General features: G+C 39.7%; 1 protein-coding gene across 3 annotated transcripts in view; it reads right to left on the bottom strand.

The window, feature by feature from the left end:
- FCHSD2 (FCH and double SH3 domains 2) overlaps positions 1–23,586 on the bottom strand; it is a 238,053-nt gene that overhangs the window by 184,061 nt on the left and 30,406 nt on the right. For 2 of the 3 annotated variants that reach the window (XM_026651594.2, XM_026651593.1), the window contains exon 3: positions 2,812–2,857. In XM_026651594.2, the coding sequence (XP_026507379.1) occupies positions 2,812–2,857 (46 nt within the window). Of the gene's footprint in view, positions 1–2,811; positions 2,858–9,088; positions 9,153–23,586 lie in introns of those variants that run through there. The other variant, XM_026651596.1, reaches the window with a different exon arrangement.

Below are 23,586 nucleotides of genomic sequence, written 5' to 3'. Positions count from 1 at the left end.
TCACACAGAAGAGCTCTAAATGTGAATTATCCAATGTTTTCAGACAATACACCTATCACCAAACCAAGGATGCAATCCTGCAAATTTTTATTCATATGATTAGGCAGTCACTAAATCCATGATGCCAGCTGCATTGCTGGAAATTTGCATTTTTTACTAAAAAGTCTGAAAACCTCAGGTGTTATAGCTCCAGAACTCTGAGAAGGCAATTGTTCATTTTCCTAACTTCATTAAGACTTTACCCCATATAGAATGAATGCTAAAAATTTTCACGAGTACAAAAACACATCACTCACCATTGTGTTTAGATAACGCAGAGAAATATATTAAGATCTGAGCTCAGACTCCCTGCATCTCTTAGGCACAAAGGCCTCGATTTTTACAGGTGTTTAGGCATTGCTGCCCTCAGCATCGCAATTGATTTAGGAGTCTATGACATTCCAGGGTGCAATCCAGACCAGTGAGGTCTTGTGTCACTCCTGCCCTGCAACTTTGGGTCCCTCACAATGCTTTGCTGCTGTAGGTCCCACCTGGGCTGCTCACAAACAGCCTGCAGGTCATACTCCAATGTCTGCGTACAGCTACAACCCTGGTCCAGAAACTCCGACCCCAGCAGCCTGTCAGTAAACACCAGCCACACTTTGGCTTCCAGCAGCGTTTGGTTACTACTTGCAGGGTGACCCCGAACACACTCCCAGGCCTGAACTTCTCCCCAAAACATGTGTTCTACACTGTCCAGCCCTCTCCCGGACAGTCCAGATATATTAAGTCAGTTGTCCCTCTGAGGTGATCAATATCTTAAACTGAGTTACCCAAACAATTCACAACACTGGATTAGTAAATTAAAGAATAAAACAAGTTTATTCAACTACAAGGAGACAGGTTTTAAGTGAGTACAAGGCATTAAAGTCAGAAATGGTTACAAGAGAAATAAACATAAAACACTTTATAAAACTTAAATTAGACTTGGTTCAAGGTGACATTCTTACCCCACAGGTTCCCAGCAAACCTGCTGACCAAGTTTCAGGTCAGAATCTGTACCCAAAGTCCACAGGCTGATTCTTTTGTTGTCTTAGGTGAAGGAGAGAGAAATGGAGAGGGAGAGACAACTTGCCCCTCATTTTTATAGTTCAGTCACCCTTTAAAATGTATTTTCCTGTGGGTTAGCCCTAGATAAAGTTCCTTCCAGCTGTGAGGATGGAGACATGGGGTCTCATCGTGAAAGAGGTTTCATGCTGTTTGCTAAAATGCAGATTTATCTTGTCTCCCTCTTACTGTTTCAAGGAGCCAGTTTACTACTTATATGTAAATTGAGGTACACACACATTCCTTTGTTTAAGACCTGCTTGACCAGTCCTGACTAATTAGGGCTACATGGGTTTGAACATGTGCTACCAACACAACTAATGGGGAATTCATAACTTTACATATAATGTTGCTACACGCATTTCATCATGATATTATTTACCAGTGAGTTATTAGTTTTCAAATGATGCCTCACGAGGCATATTTTGCAAAGATTATTACGATGTAAGGTCTGAAAACAGGGGTGCATTCCCTCACAGAGTCTAAATCTCGTTTTTGACTGTCAATGGAATTTAGACTCCTAAATAACTAAATCCCTTTTGAAAAGGAGACTTAGGCTTTAAAATAGCTTTAAAAACCTGAGCCTAGAGCATTAGTTAAAAATGCTAAGCCTTAAAACAAAATATATTGATCCTGCTATTCAAAAGTTGTTACTTTAGTGTAACTGCCAAAGTGATCAATGACACAGTAATGTAAAGTCTAATGTATCAAAGAATACTCAGATAGCATCAGAGTCATCTATTGACTTTTGATACAATCCAGAGCTATTGCATTAGTTTTCAGTTTGTGGATAGGCACACAGATATTGTTAGAATATACAGCAAAAGACTGACCTAAACACAACATTTTTGAAATAAAAAAGGCTTCATTTCGATTTAGTTCCAGGCTGAGAATGTATATGCAGGATTTCACCATGAGTAAAATGTGCATGGTAAAATTTTAAAGTCTTGACAAATTAGCCTCTGCTATGATTTACAAAATTCACTCTGCATAGAAATATAACAAGTTCCCCTGTTCAATGTTTCTTTATTCTTTTTTGTTTTAGATTTATACATTTTAAAGAGGCCAACCTAGGCTCTAAGAACTTTTGCCATAAATTAAGAAGTCACAAATTAAACCAGCAGATGCTCATTGTCCCCAAACCAGAAGGAATCTGACAAGAGGGAGAATCAAAATCCACTAAATCAATACCCATCCCACTCCTTACCACGCCTCTCCTTCAACAAAAGCATGGGTAAATAGATGGGCCTGGTAGAATGCTCTGAAGTTCACTAGGTTTGGTCTATTTCCGACCAAGGGGAAGTAGGGTCTAAACAAGGCTATATTTAAGGCAAGTATGCGAAGATGCTACTGCAATGATGATGCTACAATGACTTTTCCCATTTCCTCTAACCAATTTGATTCCACTAATTACATGGCTGCCACTCTGACCCCGGGAAACAGTTGAAAAAAGTTGCTGTGGACCACTTCCAAGACCAACAATTCCTCCCTAGATCTTTCCCAAGTCAGGCTTCAGAGCAGGATAGAGAATAGAGATTGTTCAGCACAGCCAGGAATATCGGATCCAAATGATAAAGAGAGATATTTTGTATTTCTTGACGCACAGAAGACAGTCAATGTAAAATGCAAAATAATGTTGCGGGAGATTTCCTAATCAGTTAATGTATCCTTACATACGGAGAACAATGGCTTAGACAATAAAGGAAAATTTATCCTAGGACTTACCTGTGCATATTCTCTCTCAATTGCAGCTTTCTTCTGACTGAATGTCCTACAAAAAACAGGGGGGGAAGTCCATTAACACACACAGCCATATACTATAAATGCAATAATTAAAAAGGGGTTTTATATAACTTCAGTTCAAATGCACCATCAGGCAGCCTTTATAGCCAAGAGAAGAGCAAAAAAAGAGCTGAACTGTTTGACAATTGTGCATTATCTGCCTAGCAACCACTTCTATGTGGACACCATAGATTAAGAGCTCCTTCCCTCAAGCTCCAGTTACTTCATTAAAGTCTCTTCAGCTTTACATTGGTTTATCCGAGAACAAAATTTGGCCTTCACGCATCTAAACTTTTTTTTTTGGAAAGTCATCTCTCCCTGACTGCATCTGAACATACTAGGCTAATTGTTCCAGATGCAGGACTCATCTCACTTTCATGCATCATCTTCACTCAGCAATGTCCTGATTTAGCAATCGGTGTAGCTACATCAGCGTGGACCCACTTAGCTCAACTGGTTTAAACCCCTATATGCCTTTCTATGCTTAGGGGTCAGTAGTGGTACAGCTACACCAATTGCTTGCCACAGACTATTGAACTAAGGCTCAGTGTAAGTGAATGCCAAGTATTACTGATTTTAGAGATGGGTAAAACAACAAAAGAACAGGAGAAGACTCGGTATATTTCAACACAAGCTCGATATATTATCCCATGGTTTACACCAAGGCATTGTGGGCCAAATTCTGCTCTTTGGGTGTCAGTATAAATCTGGAGTAATTATAAACACTTCAAATGTGTTGTGCCAAGTTTACACCAATATATCAGCAGAATTTGGTACTGTGACTTTATTCAATCATGTTCTGGCAAAAATGGGATTTGCAAAGCTTTCAATATACTTCTGAATTATAAGGTCCAAGTCTGAAGCAATCTTGCTGTAGAATAAAAACAGATTATGCTACCCCCTTTCCCTCTAAATACAACAGGTTTCTGTACTCCGTAGCACTAGGAGAACCAAACTACAGCAGCACAAAGAAAAGGAAGAATGGTTGAACCATAGCTAACCCTCCTCAGATTTAGAACTCTCTAGGTGTACCAAGACTCCTAGTGGTGCTCTGATAGTTTAAGTCATTTTCTTTTTACACTCAAGCAGCCAAGCAATAGGATATTCCTTGGTCTGCATTTCCAGATATTTAAAACCACATTTTTCTACTAAGATTAATAATCCACTATGCACAAAACATTTGACTTTACTTCTATTTAAACAGATTGAACAATAATTATGGGGACAAGCTAGAAATTAATGTAAATACAGTAGACACTTGTTTGCAGCAACACCTTGTAAGAGCAACAGCCTCTTACGAGCAACATTTCCCCTGGGAACACTTTCCCTACTGTGAGTTATCGACACTCCCCATAACAGCAAAGTTGGTTAGGAGCAACATAGCAAAAGAGCACCAATATGTTTCTACTAATAAGCATCTACTGTATCCTGTAATAACATCCTATAAAGTTCAAATTTGAATATAAAAACAGAATAAGCACCAATGATGCTTTCTATTCCTGCCCACTCCTCTATTAAGCCCATAATGCACACTATTAGAGGTTCCATATTTCAGATAAGATGTAAAACATAAGTCCTGGCCAATTGTAGTCATTAAAGATTCCATGCAACTCTTTTCAAAGTAAGGATTTTATTAGCTCTGAGGGCTTGGCCATATTCCAACTCTGGTTATCACACCCTGTCTACCTACATTTCCCTGGCAGTTTCAGCTGCATATAATTGACTCCATTTCAGAACTAGGTGAAATCATCCCTGCATATTGTTTATAAAGTTGTTTAGGATCCTTCTGGAAGAAAGATGCTACATAGTACATGTAAGGTATTGTTATCACAGAATATCAGGGTTGGAAGGGACCTCAGCAGGTCATCTAGTCCAACCCTCTGCCCAAGACAGATTTTTCCCTAAATGGCCCCCTCAAGGATTGAACTCACAACCCTGGGTTTAGCACAATTTACAGAGTGATTATATTTTTGAGTTTGTTTTGCGTTTCAGTAGAGTTAGTGGGAAAAGAGTAAGTATCTGAGATTGTTCTTTAAAGATGGTGTTCTCAAATTTTTCAAGAGCAAAGAACTTCTGCTAGGAAACAAAGCAGACTGACCGACAAAGTATTTGATGTCTTCCTACCTTGACAAACCTGACAATTTCCATGTATACACTTGTATAATGTCAAGGGTTTTATTTTTAACCTAGCCTCTATTCAAGATGGAAGTTTATGTGCACTTACATTCTACGAGAGACTATTTAATATTATGTTAATAAAACCTATTTCAACACTGTGAGAAAAATCTTGAAAGAAAACAAGCTAGTTCCCCTGCAAAAAGATAAATGTATTGTGTAGTTTTAAAAAAACGGAGATGCATTTACAATTACTATTTTTATGCACAGAGCTACACAGAGGTTTTTGTGGGGCCCAGGGTAAAATCTGAAATTAAAGTACTTCACTCCCCCTCCTCTCCACAACCTTCCAAAAAATTTAACCCTGAGAGGCGGCTGGAGAGGGCATGTACTGGAGCACAAGCCCACACTGCACTCACCCCACGTGGCAGAGCCACCTGGTTTTGGATCAGCAGCCCCTCAATTGTGACAGCAGGGCTGCTGGGCCAAATTTCAATGAGTGGCATTGCAACCCGGCTTGTGGGGGTCCTCTCCAATGGAGGCCCAGAGCAAACTGTCCCTTTCCCCCTGCCCTGTTTATGCATTTATCAAGTAATTGTTACAAAGGAAAGAAAGTAGGTTAGAGTTGAGAGCATATTTTAAAAAATTTCTTTCAGTTGCTTATTTCTAGATAGTGATTCCTATCTGCAATAGACTTATCAAGTAAAGCTTAACTCTGTCTTACAAACAGTAACTCTTGAAGTATACTTACTTCTGACCATAGTCCCATAAACATTAATAGGATTATATGCAGAAGCAAGCATACACATGAGTACCTATTTCAAGATGAGGCCCTACATTTGTCAGAAATAAGCTTAGTATAAATTAATACATTCAAAATTCCTGAACATAAAATAACAGGATTATTAGCACACCTGAATTCAGTAGATACATGGGAGCTATGTATCACAGAGTTGTGAACACTTGCGATTTTATTGCAAGTTTGATATTTGCCCCAACTGATGGAATTATGTTATTGTGTACAAATCTCATCTTTCACTTTTTTGAAAAGTAGTTTCAAGCCTTCACGGTTAAGAAGAAAAGTATGAAAACTGCCTTTTGATTTTTGAAGATTTCAAATTAAATAAAAGAACTCAACATTTATTCTTTTTATAATTCCCATGATTTTTAAGTTAGTCTCATACTTTGAGATCTGACTCATGATTTTTGAATGCTTGGGATTAGCAATACTTGGAGAGTTCCTGCATTTTATTTTAGTCTATTTAACTTAACTTTAGTAACTGCCTCTTATATTCATTTTCAGAGCAAAATGATATTAACAACTATCATTACAAGAAACAAAAAGTGAAATATTATATTATTAATCTAATTTATTGACACCAATTAAGTAACAGTGAATGTTTGACAGCAGTGACTGTAGCACTGGCACCTAAAATCCACCTAAAAATCAATTACAGTAATAATTAAAACAAATGAACTACTACTTAAACATTAAGAGCCCTGAGATTATTCTTCCCCCAAAACCAAAGCCTGCAGCATTACAAAGTTAACACAGGTATAGATCTGTGCACACTCTCCAATGGATACATAAAGAGCCGCTACACTTCCACCAAAAAAGTGAGTGATTTGTATGTGATTGAGTACTTGGGAAAACAACAGGGGAGAGGGAAATTACTGCTGTCCTCCCCACCCGCCCTCCAAAATGTACTCCTTTCCTTCTAGGTTTCACCTTGCACACACCTATCCTTATACACGTCTCATGAACCTACTGACATTTTTAATTTACTTATTTATAAAGATAAAAAACACAGTACAAAAATATCTGAGAAGGAGGGAGAGTTGGTTTTTACTCTATTCTACATTACCTCATTATTTTACTCATTATCATATACATTATTTTGCCTCCCTGATAACATTTAAATAATATCTCCTCAATATTAAAACAAACATCTATCTTTTTTCTTTTGATATTTTTTAATAATGGAATCCACCTCAAGGGTAATAAAGCTACAACAGTAACTATACTCTCCTCTTGCAATACTACTAGACCTATGGTTTTATTTACCAAATTTGACCACCACCTGCCAATTGAAAGTCAAGTTCCAGAAATGTGAAGACAGCTGTTGTGTATTTCAAGTTCCTTACATCAGACATTAATTTAAAGTAATGGCTGCTATGCTGTATTAAGGTTTATTTTTACATTTTTGTTGCAGATCAGATGAATAGTATTAAGCAAGGAGTTGGATCAGTGGAGAATGTTGTGTCAAGAAGTGTCTCCAGAGCCCTTGCTTCCCAGACAAGAAAGATTGAAGGAAAACATTCAAAAGGTGGCTCTAGAATTATATTGTTGCAACAGCATTACCAGAGTATCAGTCAAGCCAGTGAACCTCCTCTAGTGTTACAATCTAATACATTACATTTTTAAGGCTCTAGATCCACAATAAATATGGAATTGTTCACATTTTAAAATGATTAGGCTGTATCATAACAGACAGTTAAGGAATACTGTAATTGATGTCACCTGATCACATAATACATGAGGATGTGTTTCTTTCACAAACAGATTGCATAGTGGAAAACAAAGCTGAAATAGTTATACTATAAGCGCTGATCTCAACTACACTGGTAATGTTTCATAATGGAAGTTCAAATATATCTAAGCATGTCTACTAAACTGTTAATTTATCTGAATGCAGAAAAAATAAACGTACATAGTAAATATGTGGTCAAGCGCCTTCACATATAAATCTGTGTTAAAATACACAGAGACAAATTTATATCTGCTATAAGTGACTGCATCTCCCCTGGAAGTCTTGGACAAATTCAGAAGTGAGCTAAGCAATGGTGTAAGCTACATGTGGAAATTAAGGCCTGTGAACCCATTTGCAGAATCAGGGCCTATGCTGGTAGAAAACAGATGCATCTTAACTAGCAAAGTAGTGTAACTGTCACTAAATTAGCATTCAGTGAGTGTGCTAAACAAATACAGCTTAATTCTCATCTACACTACAGAGCCTTAGCCAGTATTGCTGTCAGCAGAGTTATGCTAGCAGAGCCCCCTAGCGTAGATGCAGCAGAAGCCAACACACCGTCAGCATACGTGCATCTACACTAGGGTTTTTGCCAGCACATCTATATCTGTAGGGGGTGTGATTTTTTTCCACACTCTTAGCTGGCACAGCTATATAAGCAAAACTTTATAGTGTAGACCAGGCCTTCAACACTGACAAGATAGAAAGGGTTAGAGGTTACAACAAGTAAAGCAACTAACAGGAGGATGTAAGTGAGGAGAGAGGCCTGCTCTTTCCATTCCCTCACCAAGTAGATTATACTCAGTTTGCAGAGTTATTCCTTTTCTGGCCAGTTTACCACCTCACATGAAACTTGCTCATTTATGCTATGCCTACATCCTCTCTTGAAAGAATGCAAAAGCCAAGCTATAAGAGAGTTGCTAAGTAAATCACAGGTATAACAAGACTTTAAGGTTGTTTATTAAGCCAATTTATGAATTTGCTGCCTTTAAAGTGTTCAATATTTTGTTTCTTTTTAAGTAACAAAATGTTCTACTAAAATCAATTTTGGAAGTTACATATATACAAATTGCTAAATATTAAAAGGAATATTCCTTCAACTGTATATAAATTAAAGTATTTAAAAATTAACATAAAACGAGAATTTCCAGAGTCATACAGTAAAAAAAACAACCTATGATTAAATATCTCCAATACAGTAGGCAACAAAATAACATGGTCCTTCTGGTCTTGTTTCTGTAGTTTGTGATTTCCTGCAGGATATTGTGAGAACCTGCTTTATCTACAGAACTCAGGGGAAATCTTTTCACGTAGAACAGTATAAATTCCTGCAATTTATACTATTTTTTCAGCAATTACTCAACATGATATAACTTGTGTTGTGCAATTATGCAAGCACTAGAAGGGCAATGTGTAATTTTATTAACATGATTATCTTTTAAACACAAGTGTATTAAGCATTTCACAAAACACACCTGGCATTTTTGGATATTATCTGAGACACCCCACAAATGCTGGAAATAGCAAGAAACAGCACATGCAGCAGGCCAAGCACTGAAGCAGTTGGAGCTCACCAGAGCATCAGGGCATGGAGCCGCAGTACTTCCAACACTATCATCTGATGGGAGAAAAGAAAAATGTCTTCCCCTGGATCCAAGGGATTGATGAGTAGAAAGAGCATGATCCACCACTGCTCAGATTACCCTTGAAGGTCTCTTTTCTCTCTGTTTCCTGGGGTTTTTGCCTCCCCAGTTTGACATTGTCCTGCACTGTAGTAGAGGCAAAAGAATTAGGCCAATGTCATTTTCACTCTCCTAAACCTGCAGCCTGCTCCACAGCCCACTAAAGTCAATTAAAAGACTCCCAGTGATTTGCATGGGTATTGGATTGGACCCCTATCTGTGGAAAGATTATGCAGCAGGAACATTTCGGTCACAATTGTTTTCCACAAGTGGTGGGAAGTAGAGGAAAAACAAAGCAGAGATAGGTAAACAGGGAGAGAAAAGAGTTTTAAAAAAAGTAATTTCAGGGAAGCCGGAGACTGGACTTGAAGCATTAAAACTATTCAGAGACGACTCCTTTGGTGTTGTTCGGCAGATCATGAAGGTTAGCTGAAATTAAACTTGGCACATCTGCTTGCACATCCTATTTTCATTACCTCTCAGTCTCAAATTCACAAATGATCCCTCCTGCTACTTCTTTTGAAATGTAAAGCAAGGGTAACTGAAATTCAATACAGTATTGGTCTAGTGTAAGGTTTTAGAAGGTTACTGCAAGAAAACAATGCAAAAAGCAACAAACAGACCAGTTCCTAACAAACATTTCAAAAGGAACCAGCTGAGCAACCAACTGAAATATAAAAGCAAGTAACAACAGCAGCAGCAAACTTATGTCACATTTCCTCTTATTTTAATCTTGCAAAACTAAATTTATGGGAACAGGCACAAGATCCATTTGCCCACCATGACCATGATACTGATCAAGAATAAGTACTTGTGCATCAAAAAACTCATCTGGGACAAACATTTAAGCAGAATTTTGCAAGGATGCTCTAGTCTTATGACGCTAGAGAATGGGCATTTACATTTAGTATGGCTACACTTCAAGTTTCCCATTGTTTCATTACCCATCAGTCCAGGGGTCGGCAACCTTTCAGAAGTGGTGTGCCGAGTCTTCATTTATTCACTCTAATTTAAGGTTTCGCGTGCCAGTAATACATTTTAATGTTTTTAGAAGGTCTCTTTCTAGAAGTCAAATATATAACTAAACTATTGTTGTATGTAAAATAAATAAGGTTTTTAAAATGTTTAAGAAGCTTCATTTAAAATTAAATTAAAATGCAAAGCCCTCCGGACAGGTGGCCAGGACCCAGGCAGTGTGAGTGCCACTGAAAATCAGCTCACGTGCCGCATTCGGCACGTGTGCCATAGGTTGCCTACCCCTGCATCAGTCCAACTCCATATTAAATAGGCTTTGTGTGTAATTATTGGCACAGGGACAGAAAAGCATGGTGTATGTTACAAATGTCGTCAATAGGGCTTGAAAAACCCACATGCAGTCTCCCCGCTAGCAAGCGGGGGGGGGGGGGGGGGGGGAGAACTTCCCCTGTCCAGCATGCAGGCTGAGGAACACACAGGAGTGAGGTAACACAGACCCTTCCTCCTTGCAACAGCCTGAAGATTCTGGAGGAAGGCTAATGGAGCAGAGATCCTTCCCCCATTCAACAACCAGGATGCCCCAAAGGGCAGAAAGTTGTTCTTTTCCAGAAGCTAGAGAGGGATGAAGCTTCAAAATTACTAGACACCTAATAACCAGAAGATATGAAAGATGGAGCCCCCAAACAGGGTGCAGGACAGCACCCCGGAAGAAATTCCAACATTCTCCAATCACACCAACTCAAAGTCATGAGGAGCCTGGGTTTTCAACAGAGTACAACCCACTGGATAGTTGGATTATTCCTCTGATTACACATCTAGTAAATATTTCAAAACCTGGTCATGCACACAACATAAAGGGAAATGAAAGATACATATGAAAGCCAGAATGCCCTCACTAAGTTGTACCTTAGACTAAAACACTAATGCTCTTGCAAAAACAACAACATAAGAACTTTAAAGGTCACAAGTGATTAGAACTCAGTTTCATTTTCCACACTATGTTAGCTTAATCATAGAATCATAGGACTGGAACAGACTTCAAGAAGTCATCTAATCTAGTCCCCTGCACTCAGGGCAGGACTAAGTATTATCTAGACCATCCCTGACAGGTGTTTGTCTAATCTGCTCTTAAAAATCTCCAATGATGGAGATTGCACAACCTCCCTAGGCAATTTATTCCAGTGCTTAACCACCCTGACAGTTAGGAAGTTTTCCCTAATGTCCAATTTAAACCTCCCTTGCTGCAATTTAAGCCCATTGCTTTTTGTCCTATCCGCCGAGGTTAAGGAGAACAATTTTTCTCCCTCCTCCTTCTCCCTCTTCCTTTTATGTACTTGAAAACTCGTATGTCCCCCCTCAATCTTCTCTTCTCCAGACAAAATAAACCCAATTTTTTCAATCTTCCCTCATATGTCATGGTTTCTAGACCTTTAATCGTTTTTTTTAATCTTCACTAGACTTTCTCCAATTTGTCCACATCTGTCCTAAAACACGGTGCCCACAACTGGACACAATACTCCAGTTGAGTCCTAATCAGCGCGGAGTAGAAAGGAAGAATAATTTCTTGTGTCTTGCTTACAACAGTCCTGCTAATACATCCCAGAATGATGTTTGATTTTTTGCAACAGCGTTACACTGTTGACTCATATTTATCTTGTGATCCACTATGACCCCCAGATCCCTTTCTGCAGTACTCCTTCCTAGGCAGTCATTTCCCATTTTGTATGTGTGCAACTGATTGTTCCTTCCTAAGTGGAGTACAGCACTTTGTCCTTATTGAATTTCATCCTATTTCTCCAGTTTGCCCAGATCATTTTGAATTTTAATCCTATCCTCGAAAGCACTTGCAACCCCTCCCAGCTTGGTATCGTCTGCAAACTTTCTAAGTGTACTCTCTATCCCATTATCTAAATCACTGATGAAGATATTGAACAGAACCAGACCCAGAACTGAATCCTGCGGTACCCCACTCGATATGCCCTTCCAGCTTGACTGTGAATCACTGATAACTAGTCTCTGGAAACAGTTTTCCAACCAGTTATGCAGCCACTTATAGTAGCTCCATCTTGGTTGTATTTCCCTAGCTTGTTTATGAGAAGGTCATGCGAGCGACAGTATCAAAAGCCTTACTAGAGTCGAGATGAGGCACTGATACAACAACAAGAAGGAAAAAAAAGTGCCACATACTGAATTATAGTAAATTAAAATATTTGAGGCATTAGGACAATAAAAATATAGAGCTCCATATAGAGTATTGTGTTTAATGACTCCAGAGGTCTTTTCCAACTCCATCATCTGATTCTATAAAAGTGTTTCAATATGGTACATTGTTGCCCTACAACCATATTTGCTTAAGAGTATAAATAATTGCCAACTTTCATTGCAAGAAACACGCATGTTTGTTATTCAGTATTACCTACCCTATAATTATATGCTAAATTTGAGGACACCATCAGCATTAAAACAACATCTCTGTCTCAAGATTCTGCACCTACTATTGTTATAAGTAACATCTAAGGCTAGGTCTACACTACCCGCCTGAATCGGCGGGTAGAAATCGACCTCTCGGGGATCGATTTATCGCGTCCCATCGGGACGCGACAATTGATCCCCGAATCGACACTCTTACTCCACCAGCGAAGGTGGGAGTAAGCGCCGTCGACAGGAAGCCGCAGAGGTCGATTTTGCCACCGTCCCTACAGTGGGGTAAGTCGGCTGATATACGTCGAATTCAGCTACGCTATTTGAGTAGCTTACTTCTCTTCTCTCTACTCCCCCCCCCCCCCCCCGTAGTGAAGACGTAGCCTAAGATTACAATTGTTGAAAGATACTCAGGAAAAAATTGTTTATTGCTTTGCACATTTGACGCACTGGGTGCATACTTTCACAGTTTGGTTTTGTTGATGGTCAGTTAAGCTTCCTGTCTCTCATATTAGCAGGAAGACACTGCCCATGCACTTCTGAGGGGAGCTCACATGCACACTCACCCTCAGTCCTGCAAGAAGACCTATACCACTAGCAGTTACAGCAAAACAAATTAAGAGACAGCAAGAAGGCAAACATGCATGGAGAGGAGAGAGAAGAAGTGGGACGAACATGTTTGATGGTGCTATCGTCTGGCCCACACAAAAACCCTTAAAAAAATGAAAGTTGGTTTGGAAGAAAACATTTACATTTCCTTTTAAAAGAAATTTTCAGGTAAATAAAGTGTGCTGTATAACAAATTTTACATTTAGATTAGTAGATTTCAAAAACTATCTTGGTAGTGGTTCCTTTTATCAGCTTCAAAAGCTGGAAAATCCCACTTAGTAATATAGTGATCTTTAAATATACATTGTAATTAAGCACAGCTTTACATTATAACATGCAGTACAGCCTTATCATAACTTTAACGCAACAGTTATAGATTTTTTTCTTCTTCTTAATTGCTAAAAGCTTAACTGTTGCTACTTTTAAACTTTCATGATTCTTTTCCATTTTTAAAAGAAAAATAGGAAAAATTTTAATTGCAATATTCTAAATATCTTTCCTGAGGATTTTTACCTCATGTATACTTTTAAAGTATCCATTTGTATTTTAATTCTTTAAATGGGTCTTGAAAAATCCACTTTTCTCTGACAAGAGGATGCTTGTCCTGCCAGATGAGAAGATGTATATATCAATTTCTGCAGAATTTAACCCTTCTTTAGAAAACAAATTTCTACCTCTTGAGTGCAAAGACAACCTTCCAAACATGAAGAAATACAGTGCCGTTTCCCAAGTCTGCATTCAGCTTCAGTGCCACTGCTGCTGCTCAGTTTCCTCAAGCCTCAGCACTATGAAGTTCATAGAATCATAGATTATTAGGGACCTCAGGAGATCATCTAGTCCAACCCCCTGCTCAAAGCAGGATCAATCCCCAAATGGCCCCCTCAAGGATTGAACTCACAAGCCTGGGTTTAGCAGGCCAACGCTCAAACCACTGAGCTATCCCTCCCCCCTAAGTTAAGACCAAGTCAGTTTCCACTGCTGTTATTCAGAACTGTGGGCAGCAATGAAATTGTCAAAAATCATGTCAATTTCACTCTGCTAAAACTGAGGAAAGCTATGAGATGCAACAAAGAAGGCAGGCCCTATTTTGTTTCATGAGAAGAACCCACCCTCCCAACCCACCCTCAAAAATGGCTGAGAGAAAGTTAAAGTTGAAGAGATCCTCCCACCTTATCACAGAGAAAAGGTTTGGGGAGGGAGAGAGTAGTGGCAACAGTATCATGCACTGGGCAAAGCTAGGATACTGGGGACGGAAGGAGAGAATACCTTTAACCTTTCCAGAAGCTAGATGAGAAAGTGGAGACTTCAGACCTGAGGAACCCACTAGCTAAAGGCAGATACAAATACCAAAAAAAAAAACCAAAAAAAAAACCACCACCACCACATTCGATGGAGAGTAGTCTGGATGGAATCCCAGCAGCAGATGGGAAGTACTGGGCTTCTCATGGGGGCACTCATTGGTGGGCCACCCCATTCATCTTTTGTGTCTACATCTGACCAGCAGTTTAATACTCTGGGCAAGCACCAAAATATGCCTGGCACATTTTTCAAGCCCTGCTTTTAACACATGTACTGTTTTACTATCTCCCATATAATTATATATGATGATCTTATGACCATTTATATAAATTAGTTAGCTGTTGTGACAGTATAAAAGTTATTACAGATTGATTATTTAGGCCACATATCTTGGTATTTTTGGAACATCTATAGGTACAATAAAATATTGCAAAATATACCAATATTTTCATAAAACATTGTCCCCCACACAGTAGAAGGTCATGACTTTTTTCCTTTTTTTAAACATGCAAGACTTACAAACCCCTTTCTGGATCCTGATACTGCAACAATGACATTTTAAGTTCAATATTAATATCACAAGAGAAAATCTTGCTACGTCTTGTCTACTCATTTGTGTAACATGATAGCATTTACATGACTCTCACATGCGTCTGACGAAGTGGGTCTTCACCCACGAGAGCTTATGCTCCAATAAGTCTGTTAGTCTATAAGGTGCCACAGGACACTCTGTTGCTTTTTACATGACTCTCACAGTCCGCTTTAGACCTGAAAGGACAATACCACAACTAAAAGCTTCTAATGTGCTTCCCCTTCCTACAGCTAAAGGCTGCTGCTATACAATAGTTTTGCTAAACTTTGCTATGTGTTTTCCTGTAATTAGCTACTGGACATTTAATCAAGATGAAGCATTTTAACTGAAAGATAATCCACCTAATTAAAAGAAAGTTGACCTGTTGAGTGGAGAGTGTGACGGAAGGAGTTCCTACCATATGGAAACAAACTTGTTCACTCTACTCTGTTCCTAGGTTAAATCAGATCTTCAGTTATGTAGCAAAGGTCTTCTCTACATCTTAGAGCCCAAGTTTGTAGATGTATGTTTACGTTAAAATTACTATGCAACACCCTCTAGCCCTGCTTGTTGGCCAATTAGGCAGCTTGCCTTGCCACCATCACCCACACTAAAGGCCACCTGAACCTGATACCAGGTGAAGTCTATGTTATGATTTCATGACAAAAATCTTCTCAAGTTCCTGGCATTTCTCCTAGGATATGAAATGGACCACACTGGAAGCCTTTCCCCACAACTCTACCTGAACATAGCCATGAGATTTGATAGTTCCATAACTCACAAGGTATCAGATACAGGAGGATATAAAGTTTACCAAATTCAATTCAATGGCATGGCTTTGGATTCTGGGGTACAGTACCATGAGTGCAGTCAGTCTTCTCTTGAGCCATAGCAGCCTTAACCACCAGGCTCACATGGTAAGGGTGGGAGATGTAGCTGGTGGCATCCTCAAGAACCTTGTATTTCTTTTCCACTTTCTTCAGGACAGCTATTTAAGAAATCTTCCATGTTTTTTTCATCATTCTGTCCAAAATAGGGTGCCAAGACCTTACTGGACATTTGCTCTATGGTGGCCCTCGCAGATTCCCGGACCTGCTGCAACTCAAAACTAGCTGTATTGGACATCTTTGCAAGAAAATGGGGAACGGTAGGATCATCTGCTGGGAAGGCGTTGCCCTAATGCTCTTCTGCAGTGGATAAGTATTTGATACTGGGATAGTGTCAGCTCAAATAGCAGCTCTCATCACCCCATTCTCCTCCTGGCCCCATTCAAATGGATGGAAAGATCCAGATGATTTGGGGAAGGAGTGTGGGAATATTAGAAAAATGTCATTACGCATCAGCTTGGCATCTGATATGTGTGTCATCATGTATCAGCTGGGTTCAGCCAAAGAAATCCTTCTTAATAGGTGACTACAGGAAGGGTTTCTAAATGGGAATGGAAAGATTAATTATATGCATAGGCTCCAAAGAAATTAAAACTCCTGAAGAAGTCAGAAACAAGCCTGAACGTGACCTTGAGCCATGCTCTCAAGAGTCTCATTAGGTTTAGCTATATCTAGAACCAGTGAATAACCTTACTGATCATTGCCTCACTCTTCTCAGACAAAGACTTTGTTGTGCTGAACTGGACGCAGAGGTAATTAAACCACAGAGGGTTAACACTCTAAGGGGGAATAAGTGGCAACTGTCTTAGAAGAAGCCAAAACTTCTCAATTGCTTCACTATGAAACATGACGGTCAATGAATACGGTTTAAGAGAGACAAGGTGGGTGAGGTAATATCTTTTATTGGACCAATTTCTGTTGGTGAGAGCGAAGCTTACATAGAGCTCTTCTGTGTAAGCTCGAAAGCTTGTCTCTCTCTCACCAACAGAAGTTGATCCAATAAAAGATATGACGTCCCCCACCTTGTCGTGGCTACAACACTGCCTACAATGACCAGGGTTACAACTTGAAACTTTTTTTCAACACTTTTTTCAGATGGAAACTCTTGTTAATCCAAGACATTTTTCTGGTTAAGAAGTGGAAGGGATTCAGAGCATCAGTGACACCAATTGCTTCTCTCTCCTCCTCCAGGCAGTAGTAGTAGCCCAATGAACTGACTAAAAGCAGCACAAGACTGATCGTTAAAAATGGATGGTGCAAGAAAAATAGCCAAAAGACTGTGCTTTTGTATTGTCTGATGAAACAAACCTCAATTTTGTGGCAGAATAAATTCTGGGAACCAAAAGCACTAATTCTATTTACACAAAAAAGTTACTAAAAAGAAAGCAAAGTACATTTAGGACCTTGCTTCAGCCACAAAATTCCGAGTCATCCTTAATCAAGTCAGTCATCTATAGGTCTTTAGCTACAAGGGTGATATAAAATGACCCTCTATTCTGAAGCCCTGTGATACTTGTCTGCATCAGAAGTTACATCTAGCCATCAAATGAATTTAGGGCAGTTTCACGCCAATTCTGAATTTCATGGATTTTGGAGGTTTTCAAACACTTCATTGTAGCATCTTCTTATGTGTAAGAATGTTTTTTAATGTTTAAATTACATTTCTTACTAAAAAGCGTAGACTTTTTAAAAAAAAAAAAATCTAAATCACTTCCCCACTAGTGTAGTAGTTTAACTGAAATATTTACAGCATATCATGTAAAACTACCGTATATACTCCTTCATAAGCCGAATTTTTTTGGTAAAAAAGGGAAGCATCAGAGAAGGGGGTCGGCTTATGAATGGGTATAGAGAGGGAGAGGTGGGACACAGCCCCTCCCCCCAACAGAGGGAGCAAGGAGAGGCAGCACAGCCAGCAGAGCCAGAAGGGAAGAGGCGGGGCCAGAGTCTCTCCGCTTCTGGCCACGCTGCTCTCCCCCCAGCCTCCGAAGCATCTGCAGCTCTGGGGCTGGCAGGCTGCAGCCGTGCCACTCGGTCCCGCCCCCCAGAGCAGGTGCCCGGCCCAGCCCAGCCCGCTGGAACATGCTGCGGCTGCGCAACCTGGTCTGGCCCACCAGAGCAGGCTGCGGCCACGCTGCCCAGCCTGCCGGAGCAGCTCCAGCCAGGCCAGAGACATCCTCCCCTGGCCCTCCCCAGATAAGGTGGGAAGGGATGGGATGGGGAGAGTGTGGGGGTCCCGGGCTAGGGGTGGGGTCATGTGGGGGGTGGTCACAGGGGTTACTCCCCTGACTCCCAGCTTCTCCCCCCCAAAAAATTTTTCCCACCACTTGCTGTCCCGGCCCATTAGGGTAAGCAGCTGGCGCACTGGGACACTTTGTTTATTTAGGTTTACCTCCGTGCCTGCGGACGCTCGAGGTAAACAAACCATCTCGGCCCACCAGCGGCTTATCCTGATGGCCTGGGAGCCAAAGTTTGCTGACCCCTGAATTATAGGGTCGGCTTATGAACAGGTTATAAAAATTTTCCATTTTTACTTATCCATTTTGGGGGGGTCGGCTTAAAAACAAACCGGCTTATGATCGAGTATATACGGTAATTAAAAATTCTTTACGAACGGATATTTTCATCCAGAAAACACTTATGGGTCACTTGGAGCTGCTGCTATATAAATACTTAGGTGTTCTAACACCTGATTATTTTTAAATGCAGAACATAAAAGTCCATCTAATAAAAAATACTCAAAGATTTAAATGCAAAATATTAGTGTATATATAGTAAACAAAAGCACAAATGCACAACTTCACAAACTGAAATTTAAAATTAATTCCTTTTGAGGTTACAGGAGCAGAAAAATGCATCCAAATTCAGTAGCTTCCCTTTCCTTGATAGTCCTATCAGAAAAGTGATTAATCAATTGTCTTTGAAATTTCATTTTAAATATGCTTCCGAGTTAAGGCTTTGTCAACTGAGCTATTCTAATCCACGCTACCCTTAATACATACTATTTTCAGAAGATATAAGATCTCTATTATAGCTGCATGAACAATGCTCCTTTAATTAACAATACACGTGAACACAAAGGAAAAAAATATTCCAGACAACATTAAACAGCAAGCATTGTACTCCTTGTAAATCACATTACTATATAGTTAGGGATTAGAATGAGTTGCCATTAGCAACAGAGCTAAAAATCAATTCTGTTACTGTGTATCTAGAATTCTCTTAACGCCAAAAGTAGTAAATCCTTGCTGCAATTCCAGTTTCAGTCACACAGACATCAGTGTCCAGAACATGATTAGAGGGACATCATACCCAGACACAATACAACTCTAAAACAATAGACTAACAGCATTTCCTATTCAGAAAGGGGAAAAAAAGCTAACAAAGCTGCTGGTGGGAAACAAAAGCTATTAACATCAGTCCCCCTCTTTGCTGTATACAATTGCTATAATGTTAAATATTTACCAAAAACACCAAGACTTGGTTTTCCTGATTAGGATCATTTTAAGTAAGCTGAATCAGGTTTGTTTTTTAATACAAAAATAATAAACTAAGAAATAAGAAAGTGATCCAACTTAGACAAATTCAAATATAATATTTAGATCTTGCACAAAATTGATCCTTCTCATTCTCAAGGTTTGGGAGATAGAAGATTGAGAACCATAATAATCTTACTTATGAAAATGCTGACACAGAAATTCAAAGGATTTGGTCTCAGAACAGTATCACTTCACTTAACTACTCCCTGCAGAACTCAAACCAAAGTTCTTCATTAACAGAGTTTACTTGTACCCTGAATCTGTAAAGTATTTAGTGGTGGGTAGCAATATTAGAATTCTTACCTGGTTCATGTGTGTCATGTTTTAGGAATACTGGAAGTGCCATCCGGACTCTATCATGTAGATAATGGGTTTTATTTGCTTCCATTGCCCACTTTTGGTGCAGCATCCACAGATTCATTACAATGGGTACATCAGCCTGCAGTTTGGGGGCAGAACTGGACCTGTCGGTCACTGGCAGCAGGGGAGTGCTCCGCCACCTGACCTTCCCGCAAGCTGAGAATTTCCACAGCCATGACAGTTCAAATCTAATTCCTAAATTATATTATGTTTAATATTCTTTGAGGAAAAATACAATTTCTCCTACTGTAGAGCTTGGGAAATTACACCTAATAACAAACCCAAATACTTGGGTATCAATTTCCAGCTCTATTCTAGATGATCCATTTGTCTCCAGGATGGGCCAGGTCTGTGGCCCTATTACTCGAAGAAAGGCAATTTTCAGATAAGCACAGATACATTTTCCTATTCTTTGTGCTAAGGTCCACAGTTCCATTACAATGGGACTTTCATGCCAGCACGCCTCCAGATTGGGAAAAAGATCATCCCTTAAAATGGGCCTCCAAAATGAAGTAGATTATCTTGTTCATCTTCCCCTGGACACTAAGGCATAGAGAAGACTTCTGCTCAAAAAAGGAAATGGGATTGGCTAAGATTGGATAACCTATATGCAGAATGTGGTGAACCTATGTATTCACAGATTCTAAGGCCAGAAGGGATGACTGTGATCATCTAATCTCACCTCCTGCATAACATGGGGCATAGAACTTCTACAAAGTAACTCCTGTTTGAACTAGAACATCTTTTAGAAAAACACCTGATCTTGATTTTAAAATTGCCAGTGATGGAGAATCCACCACAACCTTTGGTACAAAGGCATGCCTTAGTTCTAGTCTGAATTTGTCTAGCTTCAACTTCCAGCTATTGTATCTTGTTATACCTTTCTCTGCTAGATTAGCCCATCATGATCAAATATTTGTTCCCCATGTAGGTACTTACAGACTGATCAAGTCTTAATCTTCTCTTTAAGCTAAATAGATTGAGTTCCTTGAGTCTAACGCTATAAGGCATGTTTTCTGACCTTTTCATAATTCTCGCAACTCTTCTCTGAACCCTCGCCAATATATCAATATCCTTCTTGAATTGTGGACACCAGTTCCAAACACAGAGACCTCTGCCAATGGAGGATAAAGGCTGAGATTCAGAGGGGATACCCAGAATTACTACACAGGGATGCATGCACAACAGGCTCTAATAACAACTGGATTTTTGTTTCTATGGCCCCACTTCTTTTCCTTTATGGCCATCTTCCTCTTTTGTCAACATTTTTATGAGATGAGACCTTGCCCATGATTAACATCCCTGACACCATGGGTCTGTGTTTGTCCTCCATCCAAGATACTCTATGAACTGTATCACTGTGTTTGCTTCAGCCTTCTCTGTGCAGAAGCCTGAACAACAAAATTGTCCAGGAAGACTTAAGTGAATTTCCTCCTTCTCTAAAGCCAATATTATTATTGCCATGAGCCTGGAGAGACACCCTGGCAGCACATATAACACCAAATGGTAACAATCGAAGTTAGGAAAAGAAAAAAGTTACCAGACATCTGCAAAACATACCTGTCCAAGAATGGCAAAATGGGAATGCTTTGAAAACTTTAGGAATTTATTTAGATCAGTGATATTCAGACTGAGGCTCACAAGCAGCTCTTTAATGGGTCTCCTGCAGCTCTTTGCAGCACATATTAAAACAGTGTGATTTAATTATTAACTAATCTAAGTTATTAACCAATCAGGATGCTTTTTCTATGTTATTAACCAACTGTAGTTGATAAAATAATAATACTTGGTCAGTCATTTTGCTGATATATAGATCACATATAAAAACAGTAAATGAAACAATGAATTCACACTATTGTGGCTCTTTTGGGTAATGTTGATCGCTAATTTGGCTCCTCAGCGTCAGAGGTCTGAGTACCACTGATTCAGATGTTTCAGACAAGGCCTTGCTCTGCTTATCCCTCATTCTGAGGCTAGAAACAGGACTGAGAGCAGCTTGTAATCCTCCAATTGGAAGTAGAGGGATGATTTCGATCACACTGTTATCTTCCCCTGGATTGCTCAGACTGGGAATGGGACAAAACTGTTCTTGAAATTCTTGCACAGCCCCATAGGTTCTCAAACTATTTTTGCTGGGCCCCTCTTTGAAACTATTTCAGGCTCTGATGACCCCTCCCCCGCTTTCCTCAGGCGATTTCCTGAGGAAACCTCAAAGACTAACCATGAACTTCGGCACATGGTAACAGCTGTGGTCATCAATCTGGTCACAGAATTGGCAGCATCCAAGGCTGGCTGCAGGGAGACCCGGGCTACTGTCTTCTTCGACTAGTGAAGAGAACTCCTATCTGGCCTCTTGGGGGAGCATGTCCTTACATTTTTGCATCACCTCCCAGATATTAAAATCATAGAGGCCTAGCAAAGCTTGCTGGTTTGCTATTTGGAGTTGTAGCCCACCCGTTGAATAGGTTTTTTAGCCAAACAAGTTCAGCTTTTTTGGGTTCTTTGCCTTGGGCATCGGGCCTGCTTGACCTTGACAGTGCCTCTCATTAGTGGCCACCACCATTAGAGATCCTGGAGGAGGGTGTGAAAACAGAAATTTGTACCTCTTGGCTGATATGAAGTATCTGAGTTCAGTCCTTTTGGCTATAGGAGGGAGAGAAGCAGGGGTCTGCCAGAGCACTCTCACAGGGTACCTCATTAAGGGGTAGAGCCACTCCTGAGGGACCCACTGGTGACAAAATGTCCAGTATGTTAGGATATAGCTATTCAGGCCTGTCTGTAAAGGCCTACACTTTAAGAATTTACGTGTATTCTTATCAGTTAGCTAGTTATAGACGTATAAAAGAAAGAAAGAATCAAAATCACTTTCTGTATGTGTAAGGGCCTTCTCTTCTGTAACGGTCTGAGGCCTGGTTCTTAGGCTAAGGCCTTCGGCTAAGCAGCAGAGGCAGCCATAAACTGGGAAGTGAAGGGTCACATCCTTACATTCCAAACTAGTCACATGGAAATAAGGTGCTATTGGGCTGTTAGGAATACAATTCTGTCCTGATATTCCTATCACCTCCAGAGAAAGGAAAGAGCCTAGAAGATGTAAAAGGAAACTTAGTTTGATAGCATCATGTCTGGTAAGAACTTACTTATCAATAGACACAGCTGGAAAACCCTTATGTCTGTATAAATGTAGTTGTGAAATCCTCACTTCTGTATTGTTTTGTATGTTTATTTGCATGGTCTCTGTCTGGTTCTGTAATTGTTTCTGTCTGCTGTATAATTAATTTTGTTGGGTGTAAACCAATTAAGGTGGTGGAATATAATTGGTTAAATAACCATGTTACAGTATGTTAGGATTGGTTAGTTAAATTTCAGTAAAATGATTGGTTAAGGTATAGCTAAGCAGAACTCAAGTTTTACTATATACTCTGCAAAAAGAACAGGAGTACTTGTGGCACCTTAGAGACTAACAAATTTATTAGAGCATAAGCTTTTGTGGGCTACAGCCCACTTCTTCGGATGCATATAGAGTGGAACATATACATAGAGAGAGCATAAACAGGTGGGAGTTGTCTTACCAACTCTGAGAGGCCAATTAAGTAAGAGAAAAAAACTTTTGAAGTGATAATCAAGATAGCTCAGTACAGACAGTTTGATAAGAAGTGTGAGAATACTTACAAGGGGAGATAGATTCAATGTTTGTAATGGCTCAGCCATTCCCAGTCCTTATTCAATCCT

This window comes from Terrapene carolina, unplaced genomic scaffold (assembly GCF_002925995.2).
Source record: "Terrapene carolina triunguis isolate 2854851 unplaced genomic scaffold, T_m_triunguis-2.0 Scaffold97, whole genome shotgun sequence".
NCBI classification, from domain to species: Eukaryota; Metazoa; Chordata; order Testudines; family Emydidae; genus Terrapene; species Terrapene triunguis.
Note: the sequence above shows the minus strand (reverse complement) of the source record. Positions and strands in the feature narration are given on the sequence as shown.